At 35.7% G+C, this 14,087-nt stretch overlaps 1 protein-coding gene across 2 annotated transcripts; it reads left to right on the top strand.

Annotated features, from left to right (window-relative positions):
• The first annotated feature begins 1,203 nt into the window (after nt 1-1,203).
• Nucleotides 1,204-12,012, top strand: LOC115924046 (WD repeat-containing protein 54-like). 2 transcript variants are annotated; one of them, XM_030985644.1, is made up of 9 exons: nt 1,204-1,461; nt 2,303-2,365; nt 3,041-3,107; nt 3,511-3,564; nt 5,662-5,694; nt 6,944-7,151; nt 7,743-7,905; nt 9,347-9,415; nt 10,727-12,012. In XM_030985644.1, exons 1-9 carry the CDS (start codon nt 1,219-1,221, stop codon nt 10,856-10,858), a joined length of 1,032 nt encoding a protein of 343 aa, XP_030841504.1. In that variant the 5' UTR covers nt 1,204-1,218; the 3' UTR covers nt 10,859-12,012. The 2 variants fall into 2 exon arrangements, with proteins under 2 accessions (XP_030841504.1, XP_030841505.1); XM_030985645.1 differs by lacking the exon at nt 5,662-5,694.
• Nucleotides 12,013-14,087: the final 2,075 nt, after the last annotated feature.

Raw genomic sequence — 14,087 nt, 5'->3', positions numbered from 1 at the left:
TATTACATGAATATTTGACTGAGACGTGAATATATGGATTCTTTAATTTTCTTTGTGGGAGAAGCACAATATTCAAGCACAAAGTTCAATAATGAATGTACATGTAGTAGCTTGTTGAAAATGAGAACTACTATGAAATGAAATATATTTTGTATTAAAACATAAACAATTATGATTCTGTATAGATATGTCTTTGGTGTTTATATTTCAATACTTATGAATTCTGGTGGCTCTAAAAGCAGTGTCTGTTAGAGATGTAGTATTTTTGTAGTACTCTAATGCTGTGGTTCATCTTTATCTGGCAACTGTTTGCTATTGGCTAGCCTGATCTAGGCTAAAGGACTCGTAGCTATGTATATGGATGATTATAGATATGACATGCGTGTATAATCCTGCTCGGGCCTGTCCTTACAGGATATTGCAGACACAGTTCTTTCTGCCACTAGGGTTTGCCAAGTTTGTACAAATCTATTCCTTAAACAACGAAGGAGATGTGTCATAGAAAAAAGGATGGGGACAAGTGGAAAGAGAGAGAAAGTGAGAGATATAGAGGATAAAGAGAAGGAATCGGAAATAAGAAAGAAAGAAGGAAAGGGAAAGAGGGATCAAGAAAGATGGGAAAAGAAAGGTAGATTAGAAGGTGAAAGAGAAGAAGGAAAATGAAGGTAAGAGAATTATGAACGGTGATAAATTATGAGAAAGAAGGGAAAGATTGGAAAGAAAGGGAGAGAAAGAGAGAGAGAGAGAATATAAAGTATTTTTTTAACAATGGGGAGGGGGTCCTCCACTTATAGTTTATTATCAGATGATTATATTGATTATCAAAAAGGAAGAGAGGACTTTGTATCAAAAAGATAAATGAGGGAGAAAGAAAAACAACAAATATATTTTATACAAAACGGAAACAAAGAAAAGGGGGGACAACAGGAGAGAATGGGAAATCGGGAAAAACATTTAGCCCTGTTTGTATTACAGCGTATCTTTAGATTTGCCATATTAGGAAGCCTGAGACGATTTTCAGACCGCCATGAGCAACTTTACTTCCCGAGGTCCATGGGTCTGCCATCGGCACGCACCGTGTCCGAAATGTGTCTGTCGCCATCTGCGACGTAATACAGATAACCACCTCTTGACCCGATTGCCTTCACTACAGGACGCTCCTGAATGAATGACCCTTGTTATTGAGCCTGGGAAAGCTGAAATTGCACCTTAATCATCATGTATCATAAATCAAAATCAGTACATTTGAAGAGCTCTGCGTCGTTGAGATACAACAATCTTTCTGTTCTGTGCTCGCCGGAGCGGAATGTGACATGTTACGCTGTTGTTCACAAGGCGGTGGTGAATATCTCGAACTGTGCTAGCGAAGGAGCGGGGAGCGGTGTCAGCCCCAATGTCACACAGCGACAACTGCACTGCAAAGATGTGGCAGGCGTCACTCAGAATGCAGCCATCCTTGAGGTAGATTTATCTTGTTATGGAATCTTCTTATCATTGAATTGATACTCATTTGATTCACCAAATGACTGACAATCTGACTTATGTTGTCTTGCTCTTCTATTTATCTAGGCTCTAGCTAGGTTTAAAATATATGTTACAAGACAGTCAATAGCCTTATGATCCACAAAGTCGGAGGCACAACTCCACAAGCAAATTTTAAATTGAAGCCACACGCACCCCCAAAAAAGGTTACACTTGTCATTATTTATAATAATTTTGTTAGAGAACTTGGAAGACTATTGACTACATTGATGATGTTGGTTTAATAGCGATTCTTCATCGTTGATTGAATATATTTTATTTTGGCTCAAGCAAAGATGCAACATGTTTCTTAATTGTTAACTGGTTAATGAGATGAAGTTAAGAAAATGATTGATTGGACCAAAGGAAATTCAGGATTTTTTTTTTTTTATTAAAAAAAAAGGGGATCTAAACTAGGTCTACCTTTATTAAAATAGTTTTGTTCATTACAAATGCAATTTCACAATGTTCAATTAGATCTATAGGACATATAATTTTGAAAACTTATATATTTTCTAGAACGAAGTGAGAGATATTTGGAATATTTTTTGAATGTCAATATTCATGTTGATGTCAATTGAAAGTAGTTAAAATAATGTAGGTGAAACAAATAGATCTTGATCTATTAAATGCTCGGGCCTCTAGCTATCATGAATGTTTAGTGGTTCAGTTATTCTGGAGTTTAAACCTGAGCAATGTGTATAACTTAGATTGAGCAGATCCACTAGACGAATTGGGCAAAACTCTAGACAATATGTTTGTTCCTTTTTGCATGTTGCAGGCCAAATTCTGTGAATTGCCATCAAGAACTCTAATGGTGGTATGCTGTCAGAAAGGTGTACAGGTGAGAAAACACTATCAATAAACCAATACGTTGGGTCCTGTCTAATATAACAACAAGTTGTGATTGATTCAAATAAAATCAATCACAAGTTGATAATTGATATCAATAAAAAATATGTAATAAAATGAGTTTGTAAATGTGTGTGATCGAATTATAGAGGATCATCCATCACAATTTTGTTATATGACAGATCAACATATTTTTGTTTACTAAGCCAAACGTACAAGTTGGCTAAATATTTTATCTCGGCCTAAATATCAATTAAATTAAATTAAATTCAATTCATATTTATTGATCATGCACAAAAGAACATGTGAGCAAAATATTAAGTTGGTCAAAATATTCATATTTCTGATGTATTTAATTGAAGTATTCAATTAAATACTTGCTTGTACATGTACATGTATGTCTGAATATAAATGCCTTTTCAGTGCAGATGGGCTGATGCAGAGAAAGTGAGAAACTAATCTAAAGAATTTTGGAAGTGCATCTAGGCAATTGCACATTATTCTGTACATGACTCGTGTGTAACGCAGGAAAGAAGGAATGAAATATCATTAATTGATGATCATAGGTAAGGAGTGTGTGTACATGCAGATACATGTATATTTGAATGTATTGAATCTATTTTCTGTTTCACTAATGGTTTGTTTGTTTGATTTTTTATCCTTCTAGATGTTTGAACCAGATAGCTCAGCATTGGTCTTTTGGCATGCTCTATTCAACTCTGATGGCAACGATGGTAAATTAAATATACTTCATAAAATATCTTTAATTCATAAACCTAGCTCATCGAATACATAGCAACTAAAAAATAATTTCTGAAATCTACATCAATAAGTTTTCATTTCAATATGCTAAATGTGATTATTTCATTGCTATGTATTCTTTTTTATCAAAAATGTACATTGGAACTAAATAATGATGTACTATGCAGTGTCGACTTATATTTGATATATTTCGCTAAATTGAAGGTTAATATATTTGCTTATTTGCCCAAATAGACTATTTTGAAAGTTTGTAAAAACTTGACTGCTGATATCCAAATTCATTGGGCCATTGTGGGAGCTTTTGTAGCTGAAGAACTTTAACCTTTAATGATGGTATCTATACATATACATTATACTATTCTTGCTATTTTGCAGGCTTTCTATTTACCAGAGGGATAGCATCTGTGCTAGATAGCTTCATTGCAGTTGGTAAGGTTCTAGCTTCCTCTCTTCTTTAAAGCCCCACTGTACTACTTATACATATAGCTACTTGCGCCCTCTATATAGCAAATAATGCCTAATCGGTGCCTGTTGGTCCCCCATGATCCTCTTTTTCTTATGTTAATTGAGAGCTGATTTGATGAGATAACCACCTTTCAGTGACCTGGCAGGGAGGTAATCCCCCTGGCCAAACTAGTGCAGATGGGCTTTAATAGTTGATGATACAGTATTTAGATTGTATTTGTTTGAGATAGATCTATGTAGTACAGTACCGGGCAAATGTACAAACTGATACAGCAAAACTTGTATATAAAGACCGCTCTCGAGGGAGGCAAAAAAGGTGATCTTTATATAAAGCAGGAGCTCTTTATGTACATGCCCCCATTATTCAGGTACCTTTGTACAGGTATCAATGAGAAACTTTTTTCTTCTTAATGGAAACAAAGAATATAGCGATCTTTATATACAGGTGGTCATTTGAAAGGCAGGTTTGACTATTTAGAGGATTCACATACATGAAGGTAGCTTTTGTATTCATGATTGATTTAATATGGATATAATCAGTGTGGATTTATAACACTTTTGCATGCAAATCTATGAATCCCGGACAACTCGCCACAAAGACAACCCGCCCCAAGACAACCCGCCACAATACCCTGGACATCCCGCCACAATACCCTGGACAACCCGCCACAATACCCTGGACAACTCGCCACAGCCTTTTCGGACAACTCGCCACACTTTTTTCCCCTCATGATTTCTAGATCTAAAATCCCTCATCTTAGATGAAATTGTCATTTTTCATGATTTTCGTGCTTTTATAAACACAGTTATGACAGGAAACATGGAAATTGTGAGTATTTTGAGAGCTGTTCTAAAGAATAAAGATGATTTTCCTTACGCTTGCAACAAGAATCTATTTTGGACGAACCCAAGCCAGGCGTACTACGACTACGAGTTACGACTACGATTTTTAAGTTCATGTCTCAGGAAACTTTTTGATGGTAGGAATATGCTGCTATGTATCTTTGGCGTATCTTTACATTCTAATATTACCTGCCCCCCCCCCCCCCCCCCCCCCCATCAGTACGCCAGTGCTTCCAGTATCCTACCATAAAAAAATTCTGGGACAGAAAAATGCAGCTGTTATAGACCTCTAGATCAAAAGTATATTATTGTTACAAGGGAAATCAACTTTATTCTTTTTAATGACTGTTTATAAAAGCACGAAAATCATGAAAAATGACAATTTCATTTCAATATATATTATTGTTACAATTAGGGAAATCAACTTTATTCTTTATTCTTTGTAATGACTGTGTTTATAAAAGCACGAAAATCATGAAAAAATGACAATTTCATTTCATTTTAGATCTAGAAATCATGATGGGAAAAAGTGTGGCGAGTTGTCCGAAAAGGCTGTGGCGAGTTGTCCAGGGTATTGTGGCGGGTTGTCCAGGGTATTGTGGCGGGATGTCCAGGGTATTGTGGCGGGTTGTCTTGGGGCGGGTTGTCTTTGTGGCGAGTTGTCTGGACCCCCAAAACCCCCAAATCTATGATGTACATTCTAAACTATCTTGGGTGTAGGTGTAGTTGTAGTTGCTCGCAAACAAGGTACAGACCATGTTCAACTTGATTTATTTACCTAGATTCTCTCCTACATTACTTTCAAACACCATCTACTCTTGTGTGCAAAATGTAAATTTACAGAATTCATTGTTCTTTTTATGTCTTGCCCTCCATTCTTTAGGGGGTGCCATTGTACTTGCATTCCTATACCGGTAATGCTCCGGACAAATTTTATATCAAAACCTAAAAAATGATAAATTTGATAATTTTTGCATATATATTTCATTTATTAAAGACGAGGCAATTATGCTTTAATTCTCTTGTTATTTGATATGTGTCAAATTGAGAACATTATTGATATTAACGTATATATTATACTCCTTGAACTGTTAGGAACAAAACTTTTAGATTCCGGAAAATTTGTCTTGAATATAGTACAAGTTTGCACAGTGAATAGAATAGCACAAGTCAATCTGAATGGAATTTTCTTCCTTCCACTCAATTAACTGCGTTCAGGGGCTGCATTCGTTCGTGATCCCGAATCGCCAGGTTCGGTATTTGTGACTACTGAGAACAATTTTTGTCAGCACGGATTGCAGTTATACTTTTTGCACACCATTTTATTTACCGTATATTGTTTTTTTGTTATCAAAACACCTACAGGAGATAGGTTTTGTAGGATCGTACCAGTGTATTTGTATGTTTTGCAGGTTTGTTTTATTTCTTAGGATCCCTAAACTTATGGCCTTAACTGAGAGGCACCCATGACACATGGGTTGCCAAATTCTAACTTAAGACCCCTCGATTTCACAACTTTTGTTGGGGGCTTAACCCGGCTTACTGACTGTAACATTTTCAATCTACCCCTCCCCCCCCCCCCTCAAAAAAAAAATTGAATTCCAGTTACTTTGATAGAGGTGGAGGAATATAAAGATTTTAAAGACAAATTGTTACAAAAGAGAGGAAAGTATAAAACAGACATAGACTATTGGAATTGAATACCCTACTCGTAACACTACCACCATGACTACTACTATTACTACTTCGGTCTCTACCACTACTTCTATCACAGCAGCTGCTTCCACTGCAGATGGCGGGTTCTATACGTAGTTACCTTTTAATAAATGTACGGTAACTAAGAAACGTATGATGGTAGCAAAGAAAATAATTTAAAGATATGACCCTAGTCCTATACTGCACATTATGTTCTCCTGTTTACCTCTGTATACCTCACTTTCTATGTTTTACCATTTCAACTTTGTGGCATGGGCTCACATGTATGAACAGTGTTTCGTCTATTTGATGCATGTCTTGCTTAATTACCGTATTTGTATTTTCCCTTTCTTTACCTTTTGAGTTCTTTTGGGATGAATTTGACAGAACACTGTAAAATTAATATGTACATTGAATATGAGAACTTCCTGTCATGCAGAACATATAATGCATTGATATAGAAAAGAGTAACCATTGAAAATATTAAAATAAAATGATTTAATTCTTTCATGTAGTAACAGTACAATCACGTTGTGTCTAGTTTAGTGTTCGTAGTAGTAGTAGTAGCAGTGGTAGTGGTAGTAGTAGTAGTAGTAGTAGTAGTAGTAGTAGTAGTTGTTGTATTAGTCGTAGTACATGTAGTTGTATAAGTATAGTAGTAGTATAGTAACAGTAATACAAGTTGTAATAGTAGTATTATTACTAGTAATGATAGAAATTTTGTATTTTTGTAGTCTTTTTGTTTCATTATCATTTTAATCATGTAAATCCTTTGTACTCTTTATATTTTAAAATTCATCTTTAGGTACATCCACTGGTTCTGTACTGGTATTTTCCATCCCATCTCGAGGAACCAATGTCCAGCTAAGTGAGACACTGAGCGGTCACTCTTATCCCATCAGCGCAGTAGCCGGTGCAGGGGACTTAATGGCTAGCGGTGATGATAGTGGTTGCATCATGGTCTGGCAGGCTGGACCTAAGTTCTATCAGTTGACCAGGATCAACGGCGGAGGGTCAGTTTCTCTAATATCACTTGAATAAATACTATAAACCCTAATGGGCCTGTTTTCATCAGTTCACAAGCTAGAGTTTGCCAAATAACCTGCTATTTGAACTATCCCGATCGCAAATTATCCAGCTAATTTGCGTTTTCATCAGCCCGCAGTTGCAATTGGTGGTATATTTGGTCGAGAAAATATCCTGAGAAATCTTGGTCTTGTTTTGAAAATATCCCGCTATTTGGGAAATAGTTGGCTAATTTGTGCTCGTCTGAGCAAGTTTGTGATGAGCGTTTCGGTCTGGTGAAGACGCAATTTCGAGCTTCGGGATAATGTAAACTTGAGCTGATGAAAACAGGCCTACTGAGACCGAGTATGATAGAAATTTATGAGGATTGTGAAACGTAGCATAGAGACCCAGCATTTTGTAATGAATACGGGTATAAGACCTAAAAGTTTCATATCCACATATCCAGAGTACCAATCAACCCAAAATGTAATTTTGTTTTGTCCATTAGTAGATCCATGTTGCATTACTATACCGGTGTTCAGAATACCGGTATGAGCTTCAAATAATTGTGTTTCTTTGTTTATTTTGCTTTGCAGGGCTACATGTTCATCTCTGTGCCTGTATAAGAACCTGGTAATAGGAGGCTATGGGACCGGTCATATTCGTTTCTTTGATACACAGAAGGGAAACCTCATGACTGAAATATGTGCACACGCCAAGTGGATTCATGCTATGGATCTAGCCCCCTCTGTTGGCCTGGTCAGTAATTTCATTTCATTTCATTTATTTATTTCCACCTCAAGATAAAAACACTGAAATTATATAATCTTCAAAATACAAAAATATTTAATAAGATATCTGAAGTGGGAGGAATATAGTGTTTTTATGATCAGATTTTTTTGTCAAAATTTCATGTATTTATTAAATGAAAGTATATTTGAAATTGAAATCTGCCAATAATGAAAAGTAGGCAATTAAACATGTAAAAAGATTTACAAATGAATGTGAAATGATGTTAAAGTAGATATTCATTGATTTTAAATCTAGCTTTATTTTCATTATTGCAAAGTTGAAACTTTGATTCGACAAGGTTATCAAAATTCAATGCTTGGAAACATTCGAAGTAATGATTATTATAAATTACAAAACGCTTAAATACAGCCCCGGCATAGCACCTGAATAGCTCTCCGAACGCTGCTGAGATGTGTGAGATCACAGCAGGGACATGATTTGCACAAGCAGACGATGTCCCATGACATCTCACACATTTTCAGTGCCTGTGTTTTCATCTTCTCTTGAGTTCTTTCTCTTATTTCACTACCGTCAGGCTAAATGTATAATATATTGCCTCACTCTATACCCCGCGCATGCTTTTATTTTGATGACAAATGCAGCGATACAAAAATAAAGGAATCTGTCGCTTGTAAACAAAATAAGACGCCATTGTATATTCAGCTGCAGACACCGCGGTATGTTCGGCGTTTTAAGAGGGAACAAATGCCGTCCTTAATATTAATCCGGGGGCTTTTCAATTTGAAAGTCTGGTTTCTTTGATTGTTAATTAACCCCTATCCTGTGTATTTACAAGCAAAAGATTTTAGTTATCAGAATCGGGTCATGTCCCCTTTTGATCGGTTTGACGTGCCAGTACATTTATATACACTAAACTCATTATAATTTGACAAATAATATCTTTGCAATTATGTTCATTCTTTATGGGATGTCGTCTGCTTGGGCAGTATTGGTCCCTGTTGTGACGTCATTAAAACATCGTTATTTTTCTGGCGAATCTCTCGTATATCCCAGCTGCTATGGAGGTGGTTGTATTTTTATTTTTATAAATCACCCGATATGTAGCTGACCTCAAACTTGTACGATGGCCATCTGTTAGCTTACCAGTTTCTAGTGATACATTAGTTGACATATTTGTGATTTTCTTTGAATTTCACCTTTAAGGAATTTGAATTAACTTGAAATCTACATTATTTTTCGTTAAAGCTCACCCCCCCCCCCCCCTGGAAAGTGTGATAAAGCCCTTTAATTATTTCAGATCACATTATTGCTGTATTAATGAATCCTGAAAGTGGAAGCTAGCTTGCTAATGTTGCATGTATTCATAAGATCAATGACTTTTTTTTAAATATAAATGTGCTTTTCCAGGTTTTTAAGAACTTTTGTACCTTTTGATTTTGTTTTCCAGTTATTGTCCACATCCGAAGACACCATGTTGAGAGTATGGTCATTGAAAGCTGATGACAACCAAGCAAAGGTAAACACATTCTCCAATAACCCAACATTTTTGTTTGTTTGTGTGTTTCACTGTTTATTAAAGCTCATCTGTACTAGTTTACAGGAGCGATTAGACCACCCTGCAAGGTCACTGGACAGGTGGTTATCTCATCAAATCAGCTCTCCATTAACATAAGAAAAAGAGGATTACGAAGGACCAATGGTCACCGATTAGGCATTGTTTGCTATATAGAGGGCGCAAGTAGCTATAAGTAGTGCAGTGGGGCTTTGGGTGTCCCTGTCATAGTAGCTGCTACAAAGTTTGGTCCTGTTACAAATTGAGTAATATGAAGTTGAATTGGAAGTGCACGCATTTCCCTACCACTGGATGCTCAAGGCACTTTCAAGGTAGTAGTACTACCTTGGCGACTATAGCCAAGCTGCCAGAAGGCACTGAAATTATTATTTTAAAAAAAAATTAAAATTGCTACCAGGTACCATTCATTACAGCTGCATTAGAAAATGGTAAAGGTAGATTATTGTCTTGCCAAGTGGTATAGAGTTCTGAAGTTTGAAGTTTAACCTCTGACCATGTGATCCACAGTCTGGTGACTTATCCTCTAGATAGTAACACCTATAACGGCTAAAGGCCAAGTGAGTGTCAATATGAAATTGTAACATAAATGAATACATCATTTGCCTTGAATCTGGTAGGCATCATGTACATTTCCCCTATGCTTTGTGAGAGTTTTAGATGTCATCACAAATAGGTATCCAAATAATGGACCCGCGCTTTACTGTTAAAGTGATTTTTTGGAGACATTAGGGTGCTGCTTAGCTGCACAGGTTTCAGTCAAGTAGTCAACCTAAAAATGACCTGGATCACCTCATCTCATTAAATTAGAATGCATAATTGAAGTGCTCTATGGTTGAAAGACTTGCCTCCTGTTTCATCCCCTCCCCCTCTGCCCATCCTCTGGTATCCATACTCCATGGCCCCGTCTTATAAAGAGTGGGGATTGATTTGGATCAATCCAAGTCCTCCAATCAATCGCAAGTTTGCAGTCTTCATCTATTATGTACATAGTTGCGATTAATACAGTCAAACCTGTCTACAGCTACCGCCCAAGGGAAACACAAAAATTGATCTTTGTAGACAGGTTCCTTGAGTACTTGTTTCAATGAAAAACCATTTTCAAGGGAAACAAAAAATGTGTTTGTTGTAGACAGATGGTCACTAAAGCAGGTTTGACTGTATCAAAACTTCATGAGACGGGGCCCTCGTATCCATGCTGTTGTAATTTGTCTTAAATACTTACCCTCAATTTCTCTTTTTGAATTGTACATTAAGGTATCACTTGCGCACCAAGAATGCATCACCGACGTACAGCTATGCGGAGCTAAATTCCTTGACAAGGAAGGCCATTCCTTCTGCGTGAGCGGATACGATGCGCCGGAGGTTGTGTGTTTCACTAAAGGTTAAAGGTCATCATACATGATAGATGATGTCGTTTTAATCTGTATTCTCCTAATTTATTTAAAACTTGATCCTGTGTCTAAGATCACATTTAACGAAAGAAATTTTGACCTTAGAATAATCTCTTTTGCTAAACCTGATTTTGAACAAAAGCTCAAGACCAGTGCCTGGTTTATATTTGAGTAGATTAAGGGTTGGTGAGTTTAGAGGTTTACTGAACAGGGTTGATGCAAAAAAAAGAGTCTTATAAAGTGGTGGTCGGGTTCTGGTAAGAGAAAAATTGTGATGATGAGCATTCTATCAAATCTTAACTTCATATAAAAACAAGAATCCCATTTGGAAACGTGTTCTGTTTGTTAGGCGTCTCAAGACAACTCAGATTTGGCACAAACTTAAAGTAAATGAAACATGTGATTTCAGGTAATTAGTCCAGTGGGTTGCTTGTCTTGTGCTGATTTGAATTCATGTATGGCGTGTACATTTACAGTGAATGAGTTGTTCATCCTAGTGTATTGTACATAGAGCCTGAAGTTGTGACAATCATTGATTTGCTTAGCTCACTGAGCAACTCAAATGGCTATTGGAAGAATCACAGTAAGCATTGATTAGCTTGAAGTCTGCACAAAATGTGAACATCTTGTATTTTTTGTACAATTATGTTGCACATTACTGTTTTCATTGTGTGAAACAAAACTATGAATGGATTCATCATGTTTCGATCATTCCAGTGTATTTGTCCTTACCAGAACTCATCTATCATTCAAATTAAATTATTACAAGAGTTGGATTGCCCTTTAAGTATGTAAAGGAATACATACTTGCAAGCTCTTGCCAATAACCTCAGCAAATTGTTTAGAAGCATGATGCGAACAAATAAGTGTACATTTCTTGTATGCCTTATGCCAGGTAAAGATTAGTTGAGGTTAAAGGTTACCTGAGTGCTTAGAAGTGAAAGGCTCCAAACCGTGTAGTCCCAATAATGTGATCTTATGTGATTGAATGTACTGTATTGACAATGTCTAAAGTTCATCCCTCAGTGTGCTGTATAAGCATAGTGTAAGACTTGTTATTTTCATATCAGGTAATTTTAAAGAATATGGTATTTAAAATTGTGAAATCCGTTGAATTTATATTCTGTAATGTTCTGTAACATTAGTGGCATATTACATCAAATGATAATCATTCAGCGAGCACATTGTACTATTTCAGTCAGATCAAAGAACTTGCCACTAGCAGATTAAAGAGTTAAACTACTAGAGAATCTTTTCAGATAATGTTGAATATTATTGATATACTAATCATTAACTGTTATATATTGAAGGCTAAATGTATATGATGGAGGGACGCCATTTTAATACCATAACCTGATTTCAGGCTTTTTTCAAGCATCATAGTTTACAGCACATTTTTTGGACTTCAACATGCCAGTCTCTTTTCGGCAGGCCCATTGGGGTGAAACCAACTGGTATCCCTGATAATCCAAAATCTACAAAAAAGAAAAACCATGTACAAGATATGAAATATGGTTGAAGGAATTATAGTTTTGTGCCTTTATGCTCATTATTTCATTATTATATTCTTGGGATTCAGAAGCATACCAAGAATTTAGCCGTTTGTTTTGTGCTTTGAGTGAAAAATTGTATGCGCTGTATAAATACTGATAGATAGCAACTATATTATGCTTCTGCATTGGTATGAATATTAGCTGTATTTGCCATTCCCTTTACTATCTAGTTATGTTGAAATTATGTTAATTGTTTTCATCACAAACTTTTAGTACTATAATTGTTACTTTGTACTCGCATCGTATTTAAATTTGTCAACATCACCTTGAAATATTGTGGATATTGTAATTATTCAAAGTGAAATTATATTTAGATGAGTTATTCTTGCAGCTATGGCCATTTTTATGAAGCCAAGTATATGTATATTAGGATTTTATGTTTCATGTGGATTGTGGAGTATATGTATATGTGTAGATCCAGCAATGCAAAAGAAATGTTTGGAAATAACGTTATGGATGATATGTACTAGAAATTGTTCTCAAATAGATGAAGTTTCATAAGTATGCACATTTTTGCTCTAGATTTAGATATTGCCAAATTGCAATCCCAGTGTAATGGGTCAGCAGGTCACTTAGATTGGCAAAGTTCGGCCAACATATATGTATATTTTTTTATTTGTATGTCGGCCAACATATATTCATAGAGCTACACATTTTACTTAGTGTCTGTCTTTTGGCTTAATATTACTTGGGACTGTTTTAATAAATTAAGAATTTGACTTTGTTGAAAAGACTTTGAAAGAAAATTGTGATACACTACATTAGAAAAAGTTATTTTGTAGGGGCCATCTTTTGACATGTATTTATTCTCCAGAGTAAATGGAGGATTGTATACAAATATATGTCTCAGTACCATATATATTTCATGTATCCCCCTCCCTCTCCATGGCAGGTATTGCATACATATTTGCCATCGCCCCTTTATATGTACATTTAATTGTTCCCGTTTTTGTGCAGATTGAAATGGAAGTGAACCTTCATGTCAGCTTAGTTTTATTACCACAATAAAACAGAAAACATGAGAAACAGATCAGTGAATTCAAAATATCATGCCTTTCCATTATCAGATTTTCTGCAAACTTTCATTGAAACCCTGCCCCCTTGATTTTATCAAAGCCAACTGGATGCTTGGGTTGACTTCCCTTTAACAATTACATTCCTTATGCTTGTAAATTTAATGACAAAGATTTTATGCAGTGTACTAGTATAGAAATGGTCACATGTTTTGTGTTTTTTTCTTCATTATGACACTAGATTGATTAGATGTTTTGTAGTATTTCTTATGGAGGTGCAATCTATGGTATTTACCATTTCATGACAGAAATAACGTATTATTGAATGTTTGTACATTTCTTTTGCTTATTTTATGTTTGTTTTTTCAGTATATGAAAGTTTTCTTTTTGTAATTCATATTAGTTGAAAAGTTATTGTATACCACCTTGGTTGAAGCAAAAAGGCAATCACAAGACAACTATTATGTGACCATATGGTGTGGAATAGGTGAGCAAAGATTGTTATCATATATACAAATAAGTTTGTTTTTACAACAGACTAGTGGAATTGTAATGCAAGCAGTTTTTGCATTACCACATTTTATAAATCCATGGCATATCATATCAGGAACAAAATGCATTGTTCATGTGGTAAATGCACTTCAACTTTCACAAAGTT

Source organism: Strongylocentrotus purpuratus, unplaced genomic scaffold, assembly GCF_000002235.5.
Source record: "Strongylocentrotus purpuratus isolate Spur 01 unplaced genomic scaffold, Spur_5.0 spur5_scaffold_15, whole genome shotgun sequence".
Classification (NCBI taxonomy): Eukaryota; Metazoa; Echinodermata; class Echinoidea; order Camarodonta; family Strongylocentrotidae; genus Strongylocentrotus; species Strongylocentrotus purpuratus.
Note: the sequence above shows the minus strand (reverse complement) of the source record. Positions and strands in the feature narration are given on the sequence as shown.

Excerpts from the sequence above, each read along its gene's own strand:
- LOC115924046 (XM_030985644.1), top strand. The coding sequence starts at position 1,219 with ATGTATCATAAATCAAAATCAGTACATTTGAAGAGCTCTGCGTCGTTG. Across the intron at positions 5,695-6,943 it reads TCGTGATCCCGAATCGCCAG|GTACATCCACTGGTTCTGTA; the intron begins GTTCGGTATTTG and ends ATTCATCTTTAG. Across the intron at positions 9,416-10,726 it reads CTGATGACAACCAAGCAAAG|GTATCACTTGCGCACCAAGA; the intron begins GTAAACACATTC and ends TTGTACATTAAG.